Raw genomic sequence first — 18,347 nt, 5'->3', positions numbered from 1 at the left:
AGCGGATGGCAGCTCGTCTCTGCACTGAGTGCCGCTGCGCGTCCTGCCCGACCGCCGGGGGAGGGATGGGAGAAGGGCGGCAGCTCAGCTCCCTGCTGGCCAGGACGTGTGGTCAGGAGCGAGCTCTGCCATTGCTATCATTTCCCTCTTTAAAGATAAAATAAAATAAAATAAAATAAAATAAAATAAAATAAAATAAAATAAAATAAAATAAAATAAAATAAAACAATAAAAGAATAGCCATCCTTGAGTAGGGAATAAACCTATTCACCCCACAGAAATTTTAAATTAAAAAAAAAAAAGAGAAAAACAACCAAAAAAACCCAAACTGCAGAGCGGGTGGGAAGGTCCCCCCTCCCGCCCGCGGCTCTGAGACCAACTGAAAGGTGGTGGTGGGTTCGTCGTTTCGTTTGTTTTGTTTTTATATATATATATACGTATATATATAATTTCCTTACGCCTTTGTATTTACCAACTCGCATGATTATGGTTACGACTTTGTTTCCGTCCCGCTGTTTCTCCCGTCGCGCTCGGTGTGTGTGGTGCGGTGTGGGTGGTGCGCGGGGCCGCCGCCGCCGCGGGGCTCAGTACAAGCCGCAGCCCCGCAGGTTGTTGGCGATGATGATGTCGGTGACGGCGTCGAACACCACCTGGATGTTGTTCGTGTCCGTGGCGCACGTCATGTGGCAGTAAATCTCCTTGTTGGGCGAGCGGTTTTTGCTCTCGAATTGTGCTTGGATGTAGGCGGCCGCGTCCTCGTAGGTGTTGGGACCTGCGGGCACAGGGGATGGCACGGGGACGTCAGGTCGGACCCCACCGAGCGGATACTCACTGGGGAAGGAACAGCCCCAAACTATTGTTTCTTCCTTTTTTTTCCCAGACATTTCAGCGTTCTTCCATGGGAGCCTGGATCTCAGCCTTGTGCCCCGGCACCCTGGGGCTGATGGCTCCGCAGGAACGGCCCCTTTGTCCCTTCTCCCCTTTTCCACCCCATTTCCCACTCCAATTTCTCCCTTCCTCCCCCCAACCCCTTTTGTCTCAACATTTACCCCTTTCCTCCCTCTTTGCCAGCAGTTGGGATCTGCTACAGGCTCCTCCCTCCCCAGGTGCCACAAATGTGCCCTCCGACCCCCCTATTTCCCCCAGCAAATGGAGTCTGTGATGGAGGACACCCATCCATCCCCAGGGGTGCCCATCCATCCCCGTGTTGCCCATCCATCCCCAGGGATACCCGTTCACCCCCAGGGATGCCCATCCCAGCAGCACCGATGAGTCCCCACCACACATCCCATAGTGTTGGGCAGCCCCAGGGCCAAACATCAGTGGAAAGGGTTGGGATGTCCACTGGGTGCCCCCTCCACCGTCACCCATGGGTGGGACAAGGGACTTGCTTGGGGTGGGCCAGAGGCACCCTGCGGTGTGTGGGAGCCCCTCGGTGCCACACCAATGCCCTTTGCTTGGTGCTTTGGGGAGCTTCGCAGGCTGGAGGAGGGCCAGATGTTCGGGTCGAAAAATATGCATTATGGCATTAAGCTGCTTACAGTGATGAGAGCGGCTGCACCAGGCTCCTCGCAGGGAGCTACAAAGCCTGAATTATGCCCCTGAAATCGCCTTTGGGAGAGTTGCTGTTATCTGCAGATTTAGTTTCCTTTTCAAGCGTGCTGCTTCTCTTCCTTCCAGACACAGAATGTGGTCGTAGGGCCGGCCCCAGCCTTGGGGATGGAGAGTGAGCTGATGTGCTTTGGGGATTGGCCAGAAAGGACAGCAGGAGCGGAGCTGTGTCTGTGCTGGGATCCAGGATTGTTGTGGCTGGGCCCATCTGCATCACCCCGGGGTGCCCATGGGGGCACAGAGGTGTGCCAGGGCAGGGGCACCAAGCCCTGATTGGAGGTGCTGGAGCTTCCCATACGGGAGATAATTTCTTCCCCTTAGAATATTCAGAGCAGACATCTTTCTATGGCGTTTTCTTCATTCTTTTTTTTTTTTTTTTTTTTTTTTTTTTCCCCAAGCCATGTTGGTTTCATTTACCCTTTTTAAAAAGTACGAATCTCCTGTGATTTGAAGGATTTCCACTGTAGAGACTCCTTCCCCCCAGGACTGCACTTTGCATCTCACAGAGGGTGAGGTGGGAGCTGTGGCCTTGGGGCGCTCGCAGCCCCACTCCTCTTCAGGCCCCATCAGCACGGCCGAGTGCAGGAGCACACTGACTACAGCCTTGTTGGCCTGGTCTTCTTCATGCCAATGGCGGCCCATCCCCTCGGGTGGCTGCAGACAACCCAACGGCTGCGCCATGGGGCTGGTGCTGCATGGGGAGAGGATGGCAGACCTGTGGCCAGTGAGCGCCTCAGGAGCCCCGTGGGTAGGAGGAGGAGAAGCGCATTACCACAAGGAGCAGAGATGCTGGTGAAGGCGTTCACAGCACTTCAGAGCACGGAGCTTTCTGCACTTGGATGCGCTGAGGGCGCTCCAACCCCCCGCTGCTTGCCGCAAGAATTCACCAAACATAAACAAGAGCCCAAGGAACGCCCAGGGCTGGTGCACCCCTGGAGGTGCCTCAGCATCCACGACCCTCCCCAGCTCTGAGCTGCAGCCCCACACCTACCTGCGTACTCGGGGAAGCAGATGGTCAGGGGGGACTTCTTGATCTTCTCGGCAAATAGGTCTTTCTTGTTGAGGAAGAGAATGATGGAGGTATCAATGAAGAATTTGTTGTTACAGATGGAGTCGAAGAGCATGAGAGATTCGTGCATGCGGTTCTGCAACAGGGAGCATGGAGAGGAGGAGAGAAAGGCAAAGAGAGAGAGTTAGAAGAGAGGAGAACTGGTTTTTCCACACTGAAATGGTTAGGAAGCAAAACCTGTACAGTCAGACAGGGGTAGGGGTGAGGTGGGGCATGGGGCTGCAGCTTCTCCTCCACCACCCCCTGCTCCTGGCAGGGCTGATGCTGGAGTCACGAGAAACAGTGGAGAAAGAGCTGTTGATTCATCATCTGCCCAAAGAGAGGGCTGGGGAAGCGGCTGCGGGCTCTGGGGTGACCCACCTGTGGGCCAAGTGATGCCATCGCGGTGGGGCACAGCCCAGGGTGCAGTACGGGGCTGGGGCAGGTGCTGCCCCACGGAGCCCTCAGCCACGTCCTCAGCCTTTGGGAACCGCAGCTCCTGGCTGAGAAATGCAGGGCACAAAGGGAGCTGCCGAGCCCGCCCCTGGGCTGCTCTGGGGAGGCTTAAAGCATGTGAGAGCTTGAGCAGGAACACAGAGGAAACCGCTAAGAGCCGTGTTGTTTAGTACTCCTTTCATGCATGAACAAACCACACCCGGCCTTCCCCGTGCTGTGGGAGCTGTTAGCAGAGAGGACAGAGAGAAAGGAGAGCAGGAGGAGGCGATGCCGAGGGGCTGCAGGGCTGTGGGCTTGGCAGTCGGGGCACAGCGCTCCTTCGCCATCCGGGAGCGTGCAGGTGCTCCCTAATGAAATGATGACCCAATTACACATTTTGGAGTTTTCCATGAATGTTTTATTAGTGAGTCATTTTCTTAGCTACACTTCGGCTGCAGCTTTTGCATGCAAAATTTAGCAGATGTCTGATTTCATCTCGAAAGGCTTTGAGATTACGCTGTCGTTTCCTTGGCGAAGCAGAGCTGTGAATGCCAAACAGCTGCTTTCCAGAGCTTCTGGACCTCATTTGATCCTTATACATGTATTTTAAAAACTCCTATTGATTGATTGAAAACAAACCATCACAAGTGGACGCGGCTCTTCTCGCCTTGGCCAAGCGGCCTTTGCAAAAGGGCTGGAGGTTCTCCCGCAGGCAGCAGGGCAGGTTTCGTTTCCTTGTTCACCCCGCTTTGTTCTGCATGAACACTATAAAGGAGCGGTGCAGGAGCGGAGGAAACAAAGGCTGCGCCTGGGGGATGGAAGCCCCAAATGCAGCGAGAACAGCCCTGATGACTTCCGGGCGCCCATGCAGGACACCATCCTGGAGGAGATGTTGGTAAACCCTAGGACAAATACACAAAGGAAAATCCCTTTTCCTGAGCCTCCTGTGCTCCCTGGAGCTGGTCCTTAGCTCTGCAGGATGGGGCTGCAAGGCCAGGTCCTGCCGAAGCCGCAGCACTGAACGCAGTGAAGGCAGCAGCAATGACAGCTGATTTTCCTACGCTGAGGCTGATGGAAAATTTTCCCTTGCTTTCTTCAAACTGGTATTCATGCTTTCTATTTCTTGCCTCCAGTAATGGAAGCCCTTTGGATCAAACACAAAAGAACAAAGTGACACGAGTGTTATTTTGAGGGGACCGAAAGGTGCTCCAAATATTGTGTCACCGTGGTGGGGGAGAAGCACGATTTGCTGAAATTGAACCAGAAATAGCGCCTTTGTCGCTGTGCCGGCGCTGACTGACGGAGGCAGAACATCGCAACGCTCGCTGCTGGTGCTGAGTGTGCAGCCACGACGCTGGAGGAAGGCTTGGGGCAACGCCGGCAACAAGCCGAGGACGCCATCTGCAATGCATGGTGCCAGATCGCCATGGTTTGTCTGAATGCCTTTCGTGCAGATGCTTGCAACAGCAGAGCCTCGCAGCAGAAGGCTGGGTCTTCAAAAGAGCGCGGTGCACATGGCTGCTCTTTACCCCGCACTGTTGCAGTTGGCTGCTTGTGTTGGCAATGAGCAGTGCGGATACGGCCATGTTGGGGTGAAGATCTCTCACCTTCTGGCTTCATCCTTTGCCAGTGCTCCTCCAGGTGCAAGGCAAGAGCAGGAAACCCAGCACACGGATGGCTGCTCTACGTGCACGGAGCAGAAGAACGGCCGATGCTGGGGCCAAGAAGCAGAACATGCCAAGGGAGACCAAATAAAGCCCTCTCACACTAGAAAAGAGCTGGCACTTTATTAACATTTTGTAACTAATAAATACATTACTGACAGCCAATAAATTATTACAATAGCTAACGTTCTATTAAACCAATGGACAGTCACTCTTCGTACAAAATTACAGTTAATGCGGTTGGGGCCATCAGACATGCGGGAGGAGCGGCTCGGCGGTCCGGTGGGAGGAGGGGACGGCGCCAGAGCCACGGTGACGGTCGCTGCTCCTGTGTCGAGCTGCAGGGGGAAAGGAGGAGCGGGGAGAGGGTGCTGCATTGGGAGCAGGGTTTTAGTAGGGAGGGGGTTCCTCTTTCAACTCTGTGTGCGAGGCGGAGGGCTGAGGCTGGTCACGGTGAAGGCACTGCGGGGCACTGGGTGCTGCCAGAGCTCCTGTCTCTGCCGGGTCGTTTGCACGGCTGTGCTGCACTCTCTGAGGGGGTCCCTAAGGGCCCAGGAGATGTGGCCTTTGGAGCACGTGGCTGTGCGTTCAGGTGTGCTTGTGGGTGTGTGCTTATTGCTATCAGGCCCTGGAAAGGTTTTCCTCCTGCGGGGTTCTGCGTCTTTGGAATTGCCCTTCAGCGAAGTGAGCTGATGGAGTTTTGCCATCTCCCTGAAACTGGCCCTCTCGCTGCATACAGAGCAGCACCAGGTTCTCCCTTTCTGCTGCAACCCCTCAGTGTGCCCTGCACGTGGTACCCCACGAAGGAGCATCGCCTCCAGAAGGCACATCTGTTGGGAAGGAGGGAATGGAACACCAACAGCAGCAGCTGGAATGGAGCTTTAGATGTACAAAATGCCAAAGGAAAGGAAAGGCTCCATTGCAGCACCGCCTCCTGCCCCCGCTCCCCATCTTGCAGACACTGGGCTGGCACTTGGGCTGCTCCAGTCTGGCACTGCCTGGACTGCCAGTCACGGGGAGTGGTGACACAGCCACATCTGGGGTTAATTCACACTTTCTTCCCCGAAAGAGCCCTGCATGCTCCATTCTAGACCCTCCTGAGGCTTTGGTTTGGTGCTGCCTTCACTGGAGACAGCCTCTGTGACTTGGTGAATTGGAGAAAATGTCAGGCACAGTAAGGGGTGGAAACAGCGCACCTCCAAACCCCGCATGCTGCTGAGTTGATTCTGCTGATGGAGCTCAGTAAGGCCTTGCTGCTGGTGTAGGCACTGGGGCACTCTGCACATGATGTGCTCCGTGCTGGAGCTGACAGTTACGTACACTTAAGGTATCACTTGGAACTAACATTCAGCTCTTTAGCCTCTCCTCTCTCCTGCAGCTTTCATCTCCCTTACAGTCCTTTTGCAACTTCTGTCTCTGACCCCTGAGCTCCCCAGCCCCTCCCCACTCACTTGTCCCCTGCTCTCCCCCAATCCCCTCTCCGTGCCCTTTTCCTGCTCCATCACTCGGCTCAGCTCAGCTCAGCTCCCTCCCCATGAAGCAGACAGGTCAACCTTCCCCATCTGCTGGTTGGCAGGTGACCAACTCTGTGACTAACTCTGGAGCCACACCTCCAGGATGCAGGGGCATGGGTGACAAATCCACCAGCTGCTGCTGGTTTCCAGTGAGGCTTCCGAAAGCACATCCCTGCCTTATAGGTACAGCCTGGCTGCAGGAAAACGGTGTGAATATTTCTGGTGTTCCAGAGCTGAAGTTAGGAACATCAGCACTGCAGTCAGTCTGGAAGGGCTCCGGGACATCTCCCTGCAGTCCCCATCGGTGCAACGTGGGGCAGAGGGCTGTGGGTTGCCAGCAGCATCCCCAGGGCCACCATGACATGCACAGAGCCCTGGCTGGGACACTTCCTCCCTTGGCACACAGGGAAATCCCCACCATGGGCACTTCCCTACAGCCATTCCACATGGGACCCAGCAAAGCACAACAGGGCTGGGGACAGGAGCCACTTTACTCTACTCTTTACTCTTTACTTTACACCAGGCAGATCTTAACATTATTTCTGAAAATATTGATGTAAAACTGTTATTTGCAGCAATTTTAGGCATCGCTTCGGAGGTGCTGTAACTGTGCAGGTCTCCCTCAGGCCCCGGTGGCTGTGTCAGTGATAGAGAGCAGAGCACAGAGCGGGGCTGCTGGGGCTCTTCCTGGGGCTCCAGGGGCAGGAGCTGGAGCAATGGGATCAAAACAATTTGCTGCTGCCCAGGAAATGGCAATTTTGGAAGAGGTAAATAGCAAGCGTTACAAATATCCCTTAATTTCAAGGAGAAAAAAAAACGGATTTGGATCCAAACTACGCTGTTGCTGACAAATACTTTAAGGCTTTGATTATTATTATTTTTTTTAAATGGGGTATTACTGTTTTTTGGCAGTTGAAATGCACTTTGTGGGAAATGCATCAGCTCCTTCTACAGCACTGCGAATGGGAACGGAGGAGCAGAAAGAGGCAGCGAGGGGAATTCACCAAAAATAAACCCAAATAAGCCAGGGAGGGGGCCGGGGAAGGTGGGACACTGCAGTTCTGGGCAGAGGGAAGGGTTCACGTGTTCCTTCCTCATCACCCTCCAAGGAGGGGAAGCAGAAGGGGGACCTGTCTGCTGAGGCCTCAGTAGAGTCCGCAGCCCCGCAGGTTGTTGGCGATGATGACGTCTGTGACAGCGTCGAAGACGAACTGGATGTTGTTGGTGTCAGTGGCGCAGGTGATGTGCGTGTAGATCTCCTTGTTGGGAGACTTGTTCTTGCTCTCGTATTGCGCCTGGATGTACGCCACTGCCTCAGTGAAGGAGCTGGGGCCTGCGGAGAGATGAGCCCAGAGGGGAAGAGCTGGTTAGGGTGTGCCCATGGACCTGCACCCGCAGCCCCGCGTCCCAGGGCACCGCGCTACAAAGAAGTGCCAGTGGTTCTGTTTCTTTCTTTTGAAAGACAAAAGTGCTCGCTCAGAATCAAAGAAGGGCCCTGTCCAGCCTGACCTTGTATGTCTCCAGGGATGAGACATCCACCACCTCGCTGGGCCTTTCAGATGACTTAGGATTGCATGGCCAAAATCGTGTCAGGAGGAGCTCCTTGTTACGAGTCTCTGTGACAAACCTCAGCCCTTACGCATGGAGCAGAGTTCTAAGAAGCTCAGGGGTGGCTCAGCATCAAAAAACGTCATCCTGGATGACAGGCACTGGCTGACACACACAGCTCCACCTGGCACAGATCTGGGAGGCTCAGCTCCCCCTGGCCCCTGCACGGATCCACGCTTGGATCCTTCTCCCTCAATTGCTGTTTTCATAGAATCACCAAATATCCGGAGTTGGAAGGGACCCACAAGGTCCAACCCCTGGGGAGACACTGTGATGGGACAGTGAAGCTCTGCCTGGGGCTGTGATTTGCTGCGGTTGAAGGCAACAAGTGGTGGCTGTCATCTGTACCTCCACTGCTGTCTGAAAACATGGAGGCCACAAGACTTGAGATGCGCTTGAAGTATGACAAGGATGTGTGCCGGGAGCAGGATGCTGCCCGAGGAGCTGTGCAGAGTTTGGGCCAGAGCACAAAGCAGGACACTGGGAGATGCAGCGATGTTGGTCGCTCAAGGATTTAGAATTTAGATCCTGGATGGCCGGAATCACAAACACCAGCATGGCTCAGAGTACAGCCCGGATCGTGCTGCTGTGCTGCTGAGCACTGCGGATTAGCTGAAAGCGCGGGTGAATTAAGGGGATGGAAATAGGCAGTGCTCTAGCATGCAGCTAGCACATTTGTGAATGCAGCTCTCTAATAATTCTCTGCCAGCAGAACTAATGGACATCAGAAACTTCATTTCATTAAAAGCATTTTGTGTAACCGACTTTTGATGTCAGAATCCCGCTTGTCTGTTTCACAGGCTTTCATCAAATATTTTTTTAACTCCAGGGCAACTTTCCACTTCCCGTTGCTTTTCCCAATGCTACGAAGCATTTGCTATGGGCTGGGCATCCAGAATGGCACCTCGAGGGAATCTGGAGTACGCTGAGAGCTGGAGGAGCTGGAGAGGGCTGCATTGGCTCAGCCTGGGATGGAGTGTTCTATGAGCAAACCATATTTGTTTTCCTCCCGGCACTTGGAGGGGAGCTGAGGGCTGCCCCCAGTACAGAACTCACCTTGGGGAGGACAAGTGGCATCTAACACTTCCTGGCTGCTCCAGCCTCTGCCATCAGAAGTATGGAAGGGTATTATTTCAGAACGGGGTTACTGGGAGACTTCAGGGAAGGTTAACTAAATTAAGTGCACAAAACTTGATGAGGAAAGTGTGAAAGGTGCAGGTTTGCTGCACACAGGAAAAGGGGAAGATAAAAATCTTCCAGGATAAAGAATACAGTGATCCAAAAAGAGACCAAGCAACATCCTATTCTGCAACCACGAAAAACATGAGGTTGGCATTACTGTGAGCCTTCAGCCACAAAGACTGTGCCATTTCCATTGTTAGATCATAGAGTCATATCATAGAAAGGCCTGGGTTGCAAAGGAGCACAGTGCTCATCCAGCTCCAACCCCCTGCTGTGTGCAGGTCACCAACCAGCAGCCCAGGCTGCCCAGAGCCACATCCAGCCTGGCCTTGAATGCCTGCAGGGATGGGGCATCCACAGCCTCCTTGGGCAACCTGTTCCAGTGCCTCACCACCCTCTGGGGGAAAAACTTCCTCCTAACATCCAACCTAAACCTCCCCTGTCTCAGTTTAAAACCGTTTCTCCTTAACTATGATTTGTAAAGAGTCGCTCTCCCTCTTGTTCATATTCTCCCTTCAAGAATTAGATCTTTTAGTAGAGATTCCAGTATAGATCTCTTAGACTTAAGTGCCAGGAACATCATGGTTGTACAGGAGTACTGTGTTTCTGCCTGGAGCAGGGGGACAAGTAGATGGCTGAGTTGTGGTGGTGGTGACAAACACCCAGACCTTTCCTGCTGAGGAAACCTGCAGGTGCTCCTCAGAACTCAGGCAGAGTTGATGATCCACCATGCAGCCCAGAGGAGCAGGAGTGGATTGCTCTTCCCTATTCACAGCAAAAACGAAGTGCTCAGAGGTAGATGGCTCTGGTTAATAATTTGTTGGCCTGCCCATAAGTGTGACGCTCCTGGTGCTCCCGGTTCACAGCTATGTTTCCTGACAAAGAGATCCGCTTCTCTGTCTGTCAGCTTGATTCATCTGGATGTCTCTGGTGAACTTAAATAATTCATGATGATAAAAGCTTATTTTTATGATGCCCTCTCGGAATGGTAATGAGGGTTTGTGGGATCTGCAGCGGGAAGCAGCAGGGTGCAGCTGCATGGGAGATGTGTTCCCATCATGAGCAGGTCAAGCACCAGGCAGGCAGCAGGAAACAGAGCTGTGCAATTCCCTGCAAACGCCATCACTGTGCCAATATCCTGACCGTGCAAACGCCCTGATGAGCAGTGGTGGCTCTTCAGTGCCAAAGAACTTCTAAGTCACTCCTGTGCTTTTTGTGACCCACTGGAGATGGTTGGGAATATAGTGAAGGAAAAAAAAAAAAACCTTTTGCAGAGAAATTGATGGGAGTACAGCTGTGCATTCAGAACTCTTTCAGCTCTCTGCCTGCCTGGGTGGGGAGCACCACGTGCAGCCCTCCCATGCCTTTGTCCTGCAGCCCCACGCATGAGCTTTCTCATTACCTGTGTACTCAGGAAAGCAGATCGTCAGTGGAGATTTCTTGATTTTCTCCTCAAATATGTCCTTCTTGTTTAGAAAGAGGATGATGGACGTATCTGTGAACCACTTGTTGTTGCAGATGCTGTCAAACAGTTTCAGTGATTCGTGCATGCGGTTCTGCAATGGAAAGAACACATCAGGCCAAAGGCACTGACTCGGGGCTGCTCAACATGTAAGGAAATCTAAAACAACTAAATTAAGGAGGAAAACAAACAAACAAACAAAAAAAACCCCACAACAACTACAATATACATCATAAATGTATATATACATACAGCTGAACATACACATACGCCATCCCTGTAACAATGCACATATACATACACAGATGCAGTCCCTATAATGTCTGATGTACAGTTAGTAACTGCAGGGCATTCAGCCATATAGAGCTGTTCTGATTTCGCATAGCAAACAATTCAGAGGATCCCAGCTCACAGAAATCATCATGCACCATGCACGGACCAGGAGTCACGTTTGCCCTTTGATCAGATTCATGTGTCGGTGCAGCTCATGCAGATTTTCCAAAATTTTTTTTTTTCTTTTTTTCTTTTTTAACTTTCTTGAGCGTGTGCGGCACACAATCGATTCTTTACATTAACCAAGGACTGGTAGATCCTTGAATTAATCTCGAGTTGGAAGCAGACCTGCAGGTGACATAAGCTGGGGAATGACCTTGCCGTGAGCTTTGCCTGCTCAGTTATTTTGTTTAGTGCTGTCGTCTGTCGTTGGGCTTGTCTAGGAATTTCGGAAATCTGCTTTTAGTTCTCTTTGAACAAAAGGTGTTTGGCAGAGAGAAGAAAAAGAGGTATTAAGAAAAACACAGAGAAGGGCATCTAAGAACAGCCAGCTACGGGTCAGGCAGCTACCAGTGCTGTTAGCCCACACCTCGGGGAAGAATGTTAGCTGCTCGCCATGAGGTCAAGAAGTCAGCGTCAGTTAAGTCATGCAAAAAACACACAGGAAAGGAAAGAGAGGAAAGGAGTGAAAAAAGACGGGTGAGAGAGCTGCACGGCCCACCGCACAGCAGGAGGAGCTCACGGCAAAGTCACCCCAGCACCATCTTCCCCGCTGCTTCCAACTCCCAACTCAATGGTTTTTTTTGTTGTTTTTTCTTGGTTCAAGAGAAGCTCCATACCTGCCGAATTTGGTTGGTGTCTCAAATGCTCATTTTTGGGCCCTTGTTTGGCTAGGCAGGGTCGCGGAGGTGCCGAGGCTCGGTGGCTGCTTGGCCGTTGGTGCCCGCGTCCGCTGGGCGCGCTGAGGACGCGGTTATGGCGCAGCGAGGGGCTGCCGAGGCACACGCAGGACTCGCAGACGTCGCGGCCGCACGGTCGCAGTACCGATGGTTTTTGGCGCAGAGCGGCGCAGCCCCCCAATATTTGGCAATCCTGCAGGGCAGGACGCAGCCCGGCGCTCTGCCTGCCCCATCCCACTCTGATCCACACGCATGTTATTGAGCCCAGAGCGGTGCTGATTAACGCTCCCTTTTGCATTGCTGCACTTTAGCTGCCGACGGACGCAGCCTGGTGGGATGTGACCCCCCTCCTCCACCACGGCATGGCAGGAGGTTGTAACCACGTGCAAACGTGCAAACGCAGAAATGCACGTAGTCAGCGGTGCCGGCTGCAATCTGCACGTTGGGATCATCCCAGGTCTGTGTGCTGTATTCCTGCTCGCTCGCCACATTATGCCTGGCGTCAGAATTGTGCCCGTGTGGAAACCCACAGACATTTGATGTGGGCAGCACCCAGGACCCACTGGGAGGAGAGGGGAGAGTGGAGGGTGGTCAGGGGAATGAGGAGCAAAGACACCCGGCTGCCGGTCAGCAGGGTCCCCCACAGAACATTTGTGAAAGCATTTTTATCGTCTGTACTGATTGAAAACAAAAGCAGAGAGAAGCACAGGAATGCGTCCCACGGCATCGTCGTACTTACCGTGCCACCCTCACTGCCCTGCCCAGCAAAGCCGTGCTGACACCAGGCATGGCCCACAGCAGCACGGCTGTGCCAGGCCCCCACAGAAGCCCCCCTGCTCCCCTCCTGCTAGGCACCACAGTGCCTGCCCAAGGAGCTGGCGACTCATAGCGCTCAGTCTCAGCCAGAACATACACACAGCACCAATCAGGGTATTCCTGGAAGGATGACGGTTAGGGCAAAATTCTGTGATCCTTTCTACTTCCAGAGACAATTTTGAAGCCCCATGGGGCTGCCTGATCTGGCCTCTCTTGTATTTTCCTTGGCAACTAAGTGCTAACTAGCACGCAAACTATAAGGATATTGGCCATTATCCTAAGCACAGAAACCCATATCCCCCTCCTGGTTTATTTCCGAAGATACCCAGGCTGCTGCCTCTTGCTAAGGAAATTTCTGAGTGCTGCAATTCAATTTTCCCTGCCCAATGATAGCACAGAGCACACTAAGCAGGTCATGAAACAAAATACAAACCAACAGGCCAATACTAATGAACATCCAGGGTCACCAACACGGTGCCTCCAACCCATTACACGTTCAGCAATGGGGACGCAGACAATACTCTCATGTCTTAGCTCGTCTATGGATGACCTAAATACTGTCGTTCCAGAGGCAGCAATATGCATCCTCCTCCTCTCTTGTGATGGCTGCTTTGCAAAAGAAGCAGAGGACCAGTGGTTCCTGCGACAGGCCCCATACCATCCCTGTCTTAAAACATGAGGAGGAACAATGCAAACCTGCCTTTGTTCACCATCTCCTCCAGATTCACTGATGGATGTAACTGCTGTCCATCTCTCCTTCCAGTTACAGTGTTGAGGCTTTGCATCCAATAATCTCTTCTCATACAACACAACAGTAAGCCACAAGTGACACAAAATAGCACTGTTATGCAAAACCAAGCACTGCCTGCACTTTCTTGTGGGTTTGCTCCTCACTGCTTATGCATGTGGCCCTGCAGCCAGTCCCAGGACACGATGCTGTGGGACAAGTGGCATACAATGGTGATTGGGGCAATGTGAGCAATGTGAGTGACTGGACCTTCCTTTGCAAAGCATGATCTGCAGGGGAAGAAGGGCCAAGAAGTCTCAGATGCAGAAAGTTTTCTTTCTGACCTGGATGCAGAGAAGCACTTGCCTTCCTTGACATCCATGGGGTTGCTCTTTGTGGCAGGGGGCTGGGGAGAAAATGTGTCCCATAAAACACAACAGCCCTTAGGGACCCTTCCCTACCAGCTTTAGGATGGGGCAGCTCAGCGGGCGTTTCACCAGGCTTTTTGCTCAGCCTTGTTTGAAACAACTGCAAGCCATTACGAAACCGTGTGCTTATTGCCAAGAGGATGATGAGATATCAGAAAAAGCTGAACCCTCTGTGCACCAGCTCTGCAAGTGTTTTAGGGCAGCTGGCTTGCAGCAGGGCTCCTTCCTCCCCTTGCCAGCACTGAAAACTCTGCAGGCATCTTCACACCTGTGCAGCCTCCAAACTTTCAGTGGCTTAACCAAATTGGAAGTGCCTGCACCACAGCACACATTTCTACAGAAAATGAAGATGAAGGATTGACACCCAGCCTTTGGCTGCCCTCTTTTTCGTGTTTTCTAAGTGAGAGGCAATAAAAGCTGATTCACGGCATTAAAACCAGCAGATGTGACGGATGCAGGCACACAGCAAATCAGCTGGCCGAAGAGGTGCTGCATTCTGCCGCCTGTTTGGAGAGGCACCACGCTACCAGGGAGCAGCGTGAGTGCCTGGGGCCTTGCTGAGAGGGTGCCTGCAGGGCTGTGCTTCCCACTGCCCATGGTGCAGGCAAGATGCCATGCTGCCGTTCTGCCGCTTTGCATTGGCCACGCTGGTGTTGATCTGGGTTAGGCAGGGCATCCCACCGTGCAGGAGCAGAATGCTCTCTGCATTTACAGCGAATGTGTACATGAACAGCAGCTCCCTCTGCTCTCCTGTTGCTCAGCATCCCCAGGAAGGCTTTGTCGAAAGGGAACAGTGAGCAAATGTTGGTGCTGTGCTGGACCCTTACTGATGGAAAAGCAAACCTGGAGCTGCGCAGATCCCGATTTCAGCAGCAGCAGCATGGTTTGGGCATCACAGCCAAAGTCAAACCGGCAGAACACCTTGTTCTCCTCTCAGGCTACAGCTCAGCCCCCTGCCCTGAATGCCTGTCCTCTCCCTGCGTATTGCTCCCACCTCCAGTGTGTCCCCCCACCCTCACCCAGCTGCAGGGCTGCGTGGCACTGAGTTATTGCCTGGGTTTTTACATCCTGGCAGGAGATCATGGTTCCTCCCCAGTGAATCCTACAGAACTGTGCATCCCTCATCAGGGACAAGGGCAGAAGGAGGTGAAAACTGAGGGTTATAAATGAGCAGTCACAAGGAGGCACAGGGAATCTTCATCAGTCTGCTTAGCTACCTGGAGGTACATAGTCATGATGTGAACACCACCCTGAATTCTGGTCCCAGTACCACCTAAACAAACTTCAAGTAATTTCATTCAACAGTTTGCCAGCACTCAAATAGCCAGTTTGGAAAAGGTTGGCTCTTCCAGTCTTTTGGGAAAAAACAAGTGGTAACTAACAGCATACATTCCTCGATTTCCTTCTCACTAGCAGGACTGACATCTCATAAGCAGGAGAATAAAGACTCTTAGACAGGCAGGGCTGGGAGGTGTGAGACTGAGCACAGATGAAATAATTATCCAGGTTGAAGTATGGCTTTTGGCTCCTTTTTGTCAGACGGGTGCTTGCTGCACTTGTTAGTCCCCAGAGCTTTCATTTCCATCACACTGAATGAACGGCTAGAATACAGTAATGAGTCCTCTTGCATCCTTTCTGTGTATTTAACTCATTTGTATTAATAGCACTCTTTCTAATATCAGAGAGCACAGGTCCCTACTAACTTTATTTCCAGATGGTATTTTGAGCCTAATGTCACAGTGGGAAGTTACAAAATCCCTCCTGAAGCAAATTACCTAAGGAATCAAGCAGTTCCACTTTTACTAGTGAAAATGAATTTTTGTAGCCTGAAGAAATAGGTTCTGCTCCTCGCCTGAGCCTGCCTCGGGAGGGCACCTTGCTCCCACACCTCTACACCGCTATAGGACCTCTTCCTTCCATTTCTCTTAAAAGCCCACCCATCTGCCTCTCTGCTTCCAGACACGGAATCCCGTTAGCACACTTTGAAAACAGAGATCAGGCAGAAAAGAGAAGTAAAACAGTGACTTTGCCAGCACATGAACCATTACCTGGGATGCAGGACTTGTTTTTGGGGAGTGCAGAGGAGGACGAGCCTCCTTGGGATGTCAAAGGGGCAGCGACGCACAGAAGCACGTAGCTGCAGTCCCACGGCCAGCACACGGCCACCTCCCAGCGGGGACGGCTCCATGGCATCCCGTGAAGAAGCACAGGGCCCCTTGGGACCCGCTTGGCACTCACCGTGGTTTCGTCTTCATGGAGCACCTGGTCGTAGCCGCTCAGCGCCACGCAGAAAATGATGGCCGTGACGTCCTCAAAGCAGTGGATCCACTTCTTGCGTTCCGACCGCTGCCCTCCGACATCGAAGAGCCTGCGGCACAGGACAGGGCCATCAGTGCTGGCTCACTGTGGGCTGAGGGGACCTTCAGCAGTTTGGGCACTTTCCTGCCAAATTGTTCCTGGAAGGCTCCAAACGCAGAGCAAGAGGTTGATAACCTCTAGCTCGGTCTCTCTGCTGGCTGTCATCATGTTCACCAATACACAGAGCTTACTGTGTGTGATCAACTCATTTTGGAAAAAAGATTTGGCCAATGTTTGTCTATGTATGAGAGTTGGGGCCGATCTCCTATTGTCTTTCCAAGCAAAGAGGTGTTGGTTGGGTTAGAAGAAGGCAGCACAAGCTCCAGTCTTAAAAAGAGCTGTTTGATATACGAACAGGAATTATGAGACAAGATTCACAAACTTATGGTACTGATGTCTCCCAGAAATGTCTCGTCACCGACTTCCATGGTGTGTGCAATTTGAGACTCACCTGAAGTGGAGGTTTTTGAATGTGAAGTGGGTTTCTACGATGCCAGTTGTTTTGACCCTGGTTCGAAGGATGTCCTGCTCCGTGGGCTGGTAGTCTGCAGCTCCGATTCGATCTAAGCTGTCTAGGTAGCTAAGGGGAAGAGAGGGAGAAAAGAAAACAACCAGATAAGAATGAGGCTCCCATTAATCTTTGCCAATCTCAGATAAATCCTCTGGCTTCCTATTAATCATTTTCAATCTCATTTTCATGGCTGAACGTATTGTAGTTAAAGAAGAAAACTCTCCCATTCTGGGAAAAAAAACCACAAACATGTACCAAACCCACAATCCCAACTATAAAATCTGATAGCAGACCGAAAGCAGGAAATTAAGTGTTCGTGCACTGTAAGCCTTGATTGCAATCTGTGAAAATGCATCGTTTTAATATTACTTGCTGGTTTTATTCCCAGAGGGATGAAGGTCCCGGTCGGCCCCTTGTGCTAGGTGCTGCCCACATGCACACTTTGCTCCCAGGATTTACTCGAGGCACGACAGCTTTGCTAGAGAAGAGACTGTAGCAGAGAGGATCAGCTGGGCTGAGCCCCCTTTGGAGGATGCATGCCGAGTTAGGTGAGACAAATCTGCCCCACATAGCTTTGGTGTGGAATCAAACACCAGAGCAGTGACTGTGGGAAATACACTGCTTGGCCAAAAGCCAGGGGCAAGCCTTGATGTGATGACTTGCAAGTTTGCATCGAAGTCTTTTGGGGAGTGGAGGGCTCATTTTCTGATATATTTAAGGATATTTACCTGCTTAAAATCCATGACCATAGGCAATGCTTCACCATACTGGAACTTTGGGTATTAAGTCCTACCTTTTGGTGTGGAATGCTGCAGACGATGCCCTACAGCTGTGCCCATATGAGCACAGTCCATTTTTTCATCCACATACAAGCTGATTTTTCCAAACAACCCGAGACAATGAAACATAGTTGACAAGGAAACAAGGAATTTGGTTTGGAATACAAGTCAGTGTGAATGACAAGCACCTCGCTGCATCACACAGTGAACTCTTTCCCACCACTGCTGAGCTGAACACAGACACTCAACGGCGGTGACGGGCTGATGGTTGGACTAATAGCCCTCAGTGGTCCTTTCCAACCCTCATGATTCTATGGTTCTATGGTTCCTAGAGGGTGTGCATTACAGAGCCCAGCTGTCTACCTCCAGATCCAGGAGCTGCCATCTCATGTCTGTGAGATGCACTGTGACTATGCCAAAGCAAATCTGTCCATGAGCAGCAGGATGGCCCTGTGGATCTGGTTTTTGGGCATCTTGCGTGTTACCCAGCAGTAAGAGGAGCTGTGCATATGTCAGGAAAAGACATCATCTTCACCAGTAAGTATAAGTTTAGAGGGAGTGGAGGTTTTGTCCCTCATTTTTGCTGAAGATTTACAGGAATCGTGTCACCCGAAGAAAAGTAAATAAGGAGAGTTATTTTTACTGTGCCTTTTTTCAAGCATTTAAAGAGACTGTGGTTTCATGACAGATGCTCTCTTAATAGTCTTGTGATGGGCTGTGGATAGATGAATGGGGCTTCATTGGCTCGTCGCTGAAACGAGCTCCTTCGCTGTGACGGCCGAGGCCATGATCACTCATCTACTCACAGCTGGTTGTCAGCTTCTGTTATTTAAGAGACAGCTGCATTCCTTTACGCGTCCCCACAGACCCAGGAGCTCTGCAGCGCTGCTATTCAGAGACTCAAGCTTCCCCTGTCCTCCAGAACAAGATCTGAAATGCTAAGGGGTAGAAAGTGGAGCTGTAAGAGAGCGGGGATGGTGTTTCCTGCTGCAGGTGCCCTGCAGACCTTGATCTCTTCCTCCATCTCCATTT

General features: G+C 51.9%; 1 protein-coding gene across 2 annotated transcripts in view; it reads right to left on the bottom strand.

Moving 5' to 3' along the window:
- Positions 1-584: 584 nt before the first annotated feature.
- The window catches only part of GNAO1 (G protein subunit alpha o1), a gene marked incomplete at both ends in the record, with an annotated part of 115,921 nt that continues 98,158 nt past the window's right edge, over positions 585-18,347 (bottom strand). Inside the window, 4 exons of one of the 2 annotated variants that reach the window (XM_079541248.1) lie at positions 585-772; positions 2,603-2,756; positions 15,906-16,035; positions 16,477-16,605. In XM_079541248.1, coding sequence (XP_079397374.1) covers positions 585-772; positions 2,603-2,756; positions 15,906-16,035; positions 16,477-16,605 — 601 coding nt within the window. Of the gene's footprint in view, positions 773-2,602; positions 2,757-7,417; positions 7,606-10,464; positions 10,619-15,905; positions 16,036-16,476; positions 16,606-18,347 lie in introns of those variants that run through there. The other variant, XM_079541247.1, reaches the window with a different exon arrangement.

The sequence above is a fragment of the Tetrao urogallus genome, assembly GCF_951394365.1.
Source record: "Tetrao urogallus genome assembly, chromosome: 12".
Lineage (NCBI taxonomy): Eukaryota > Metazoa > Chordata > Aves > Galliformes > Phasianidae > Tetrao > Tetrao urogallus.
This window is presented reverse-complemented; position numbering and strand designations above follow the sequence as displayed.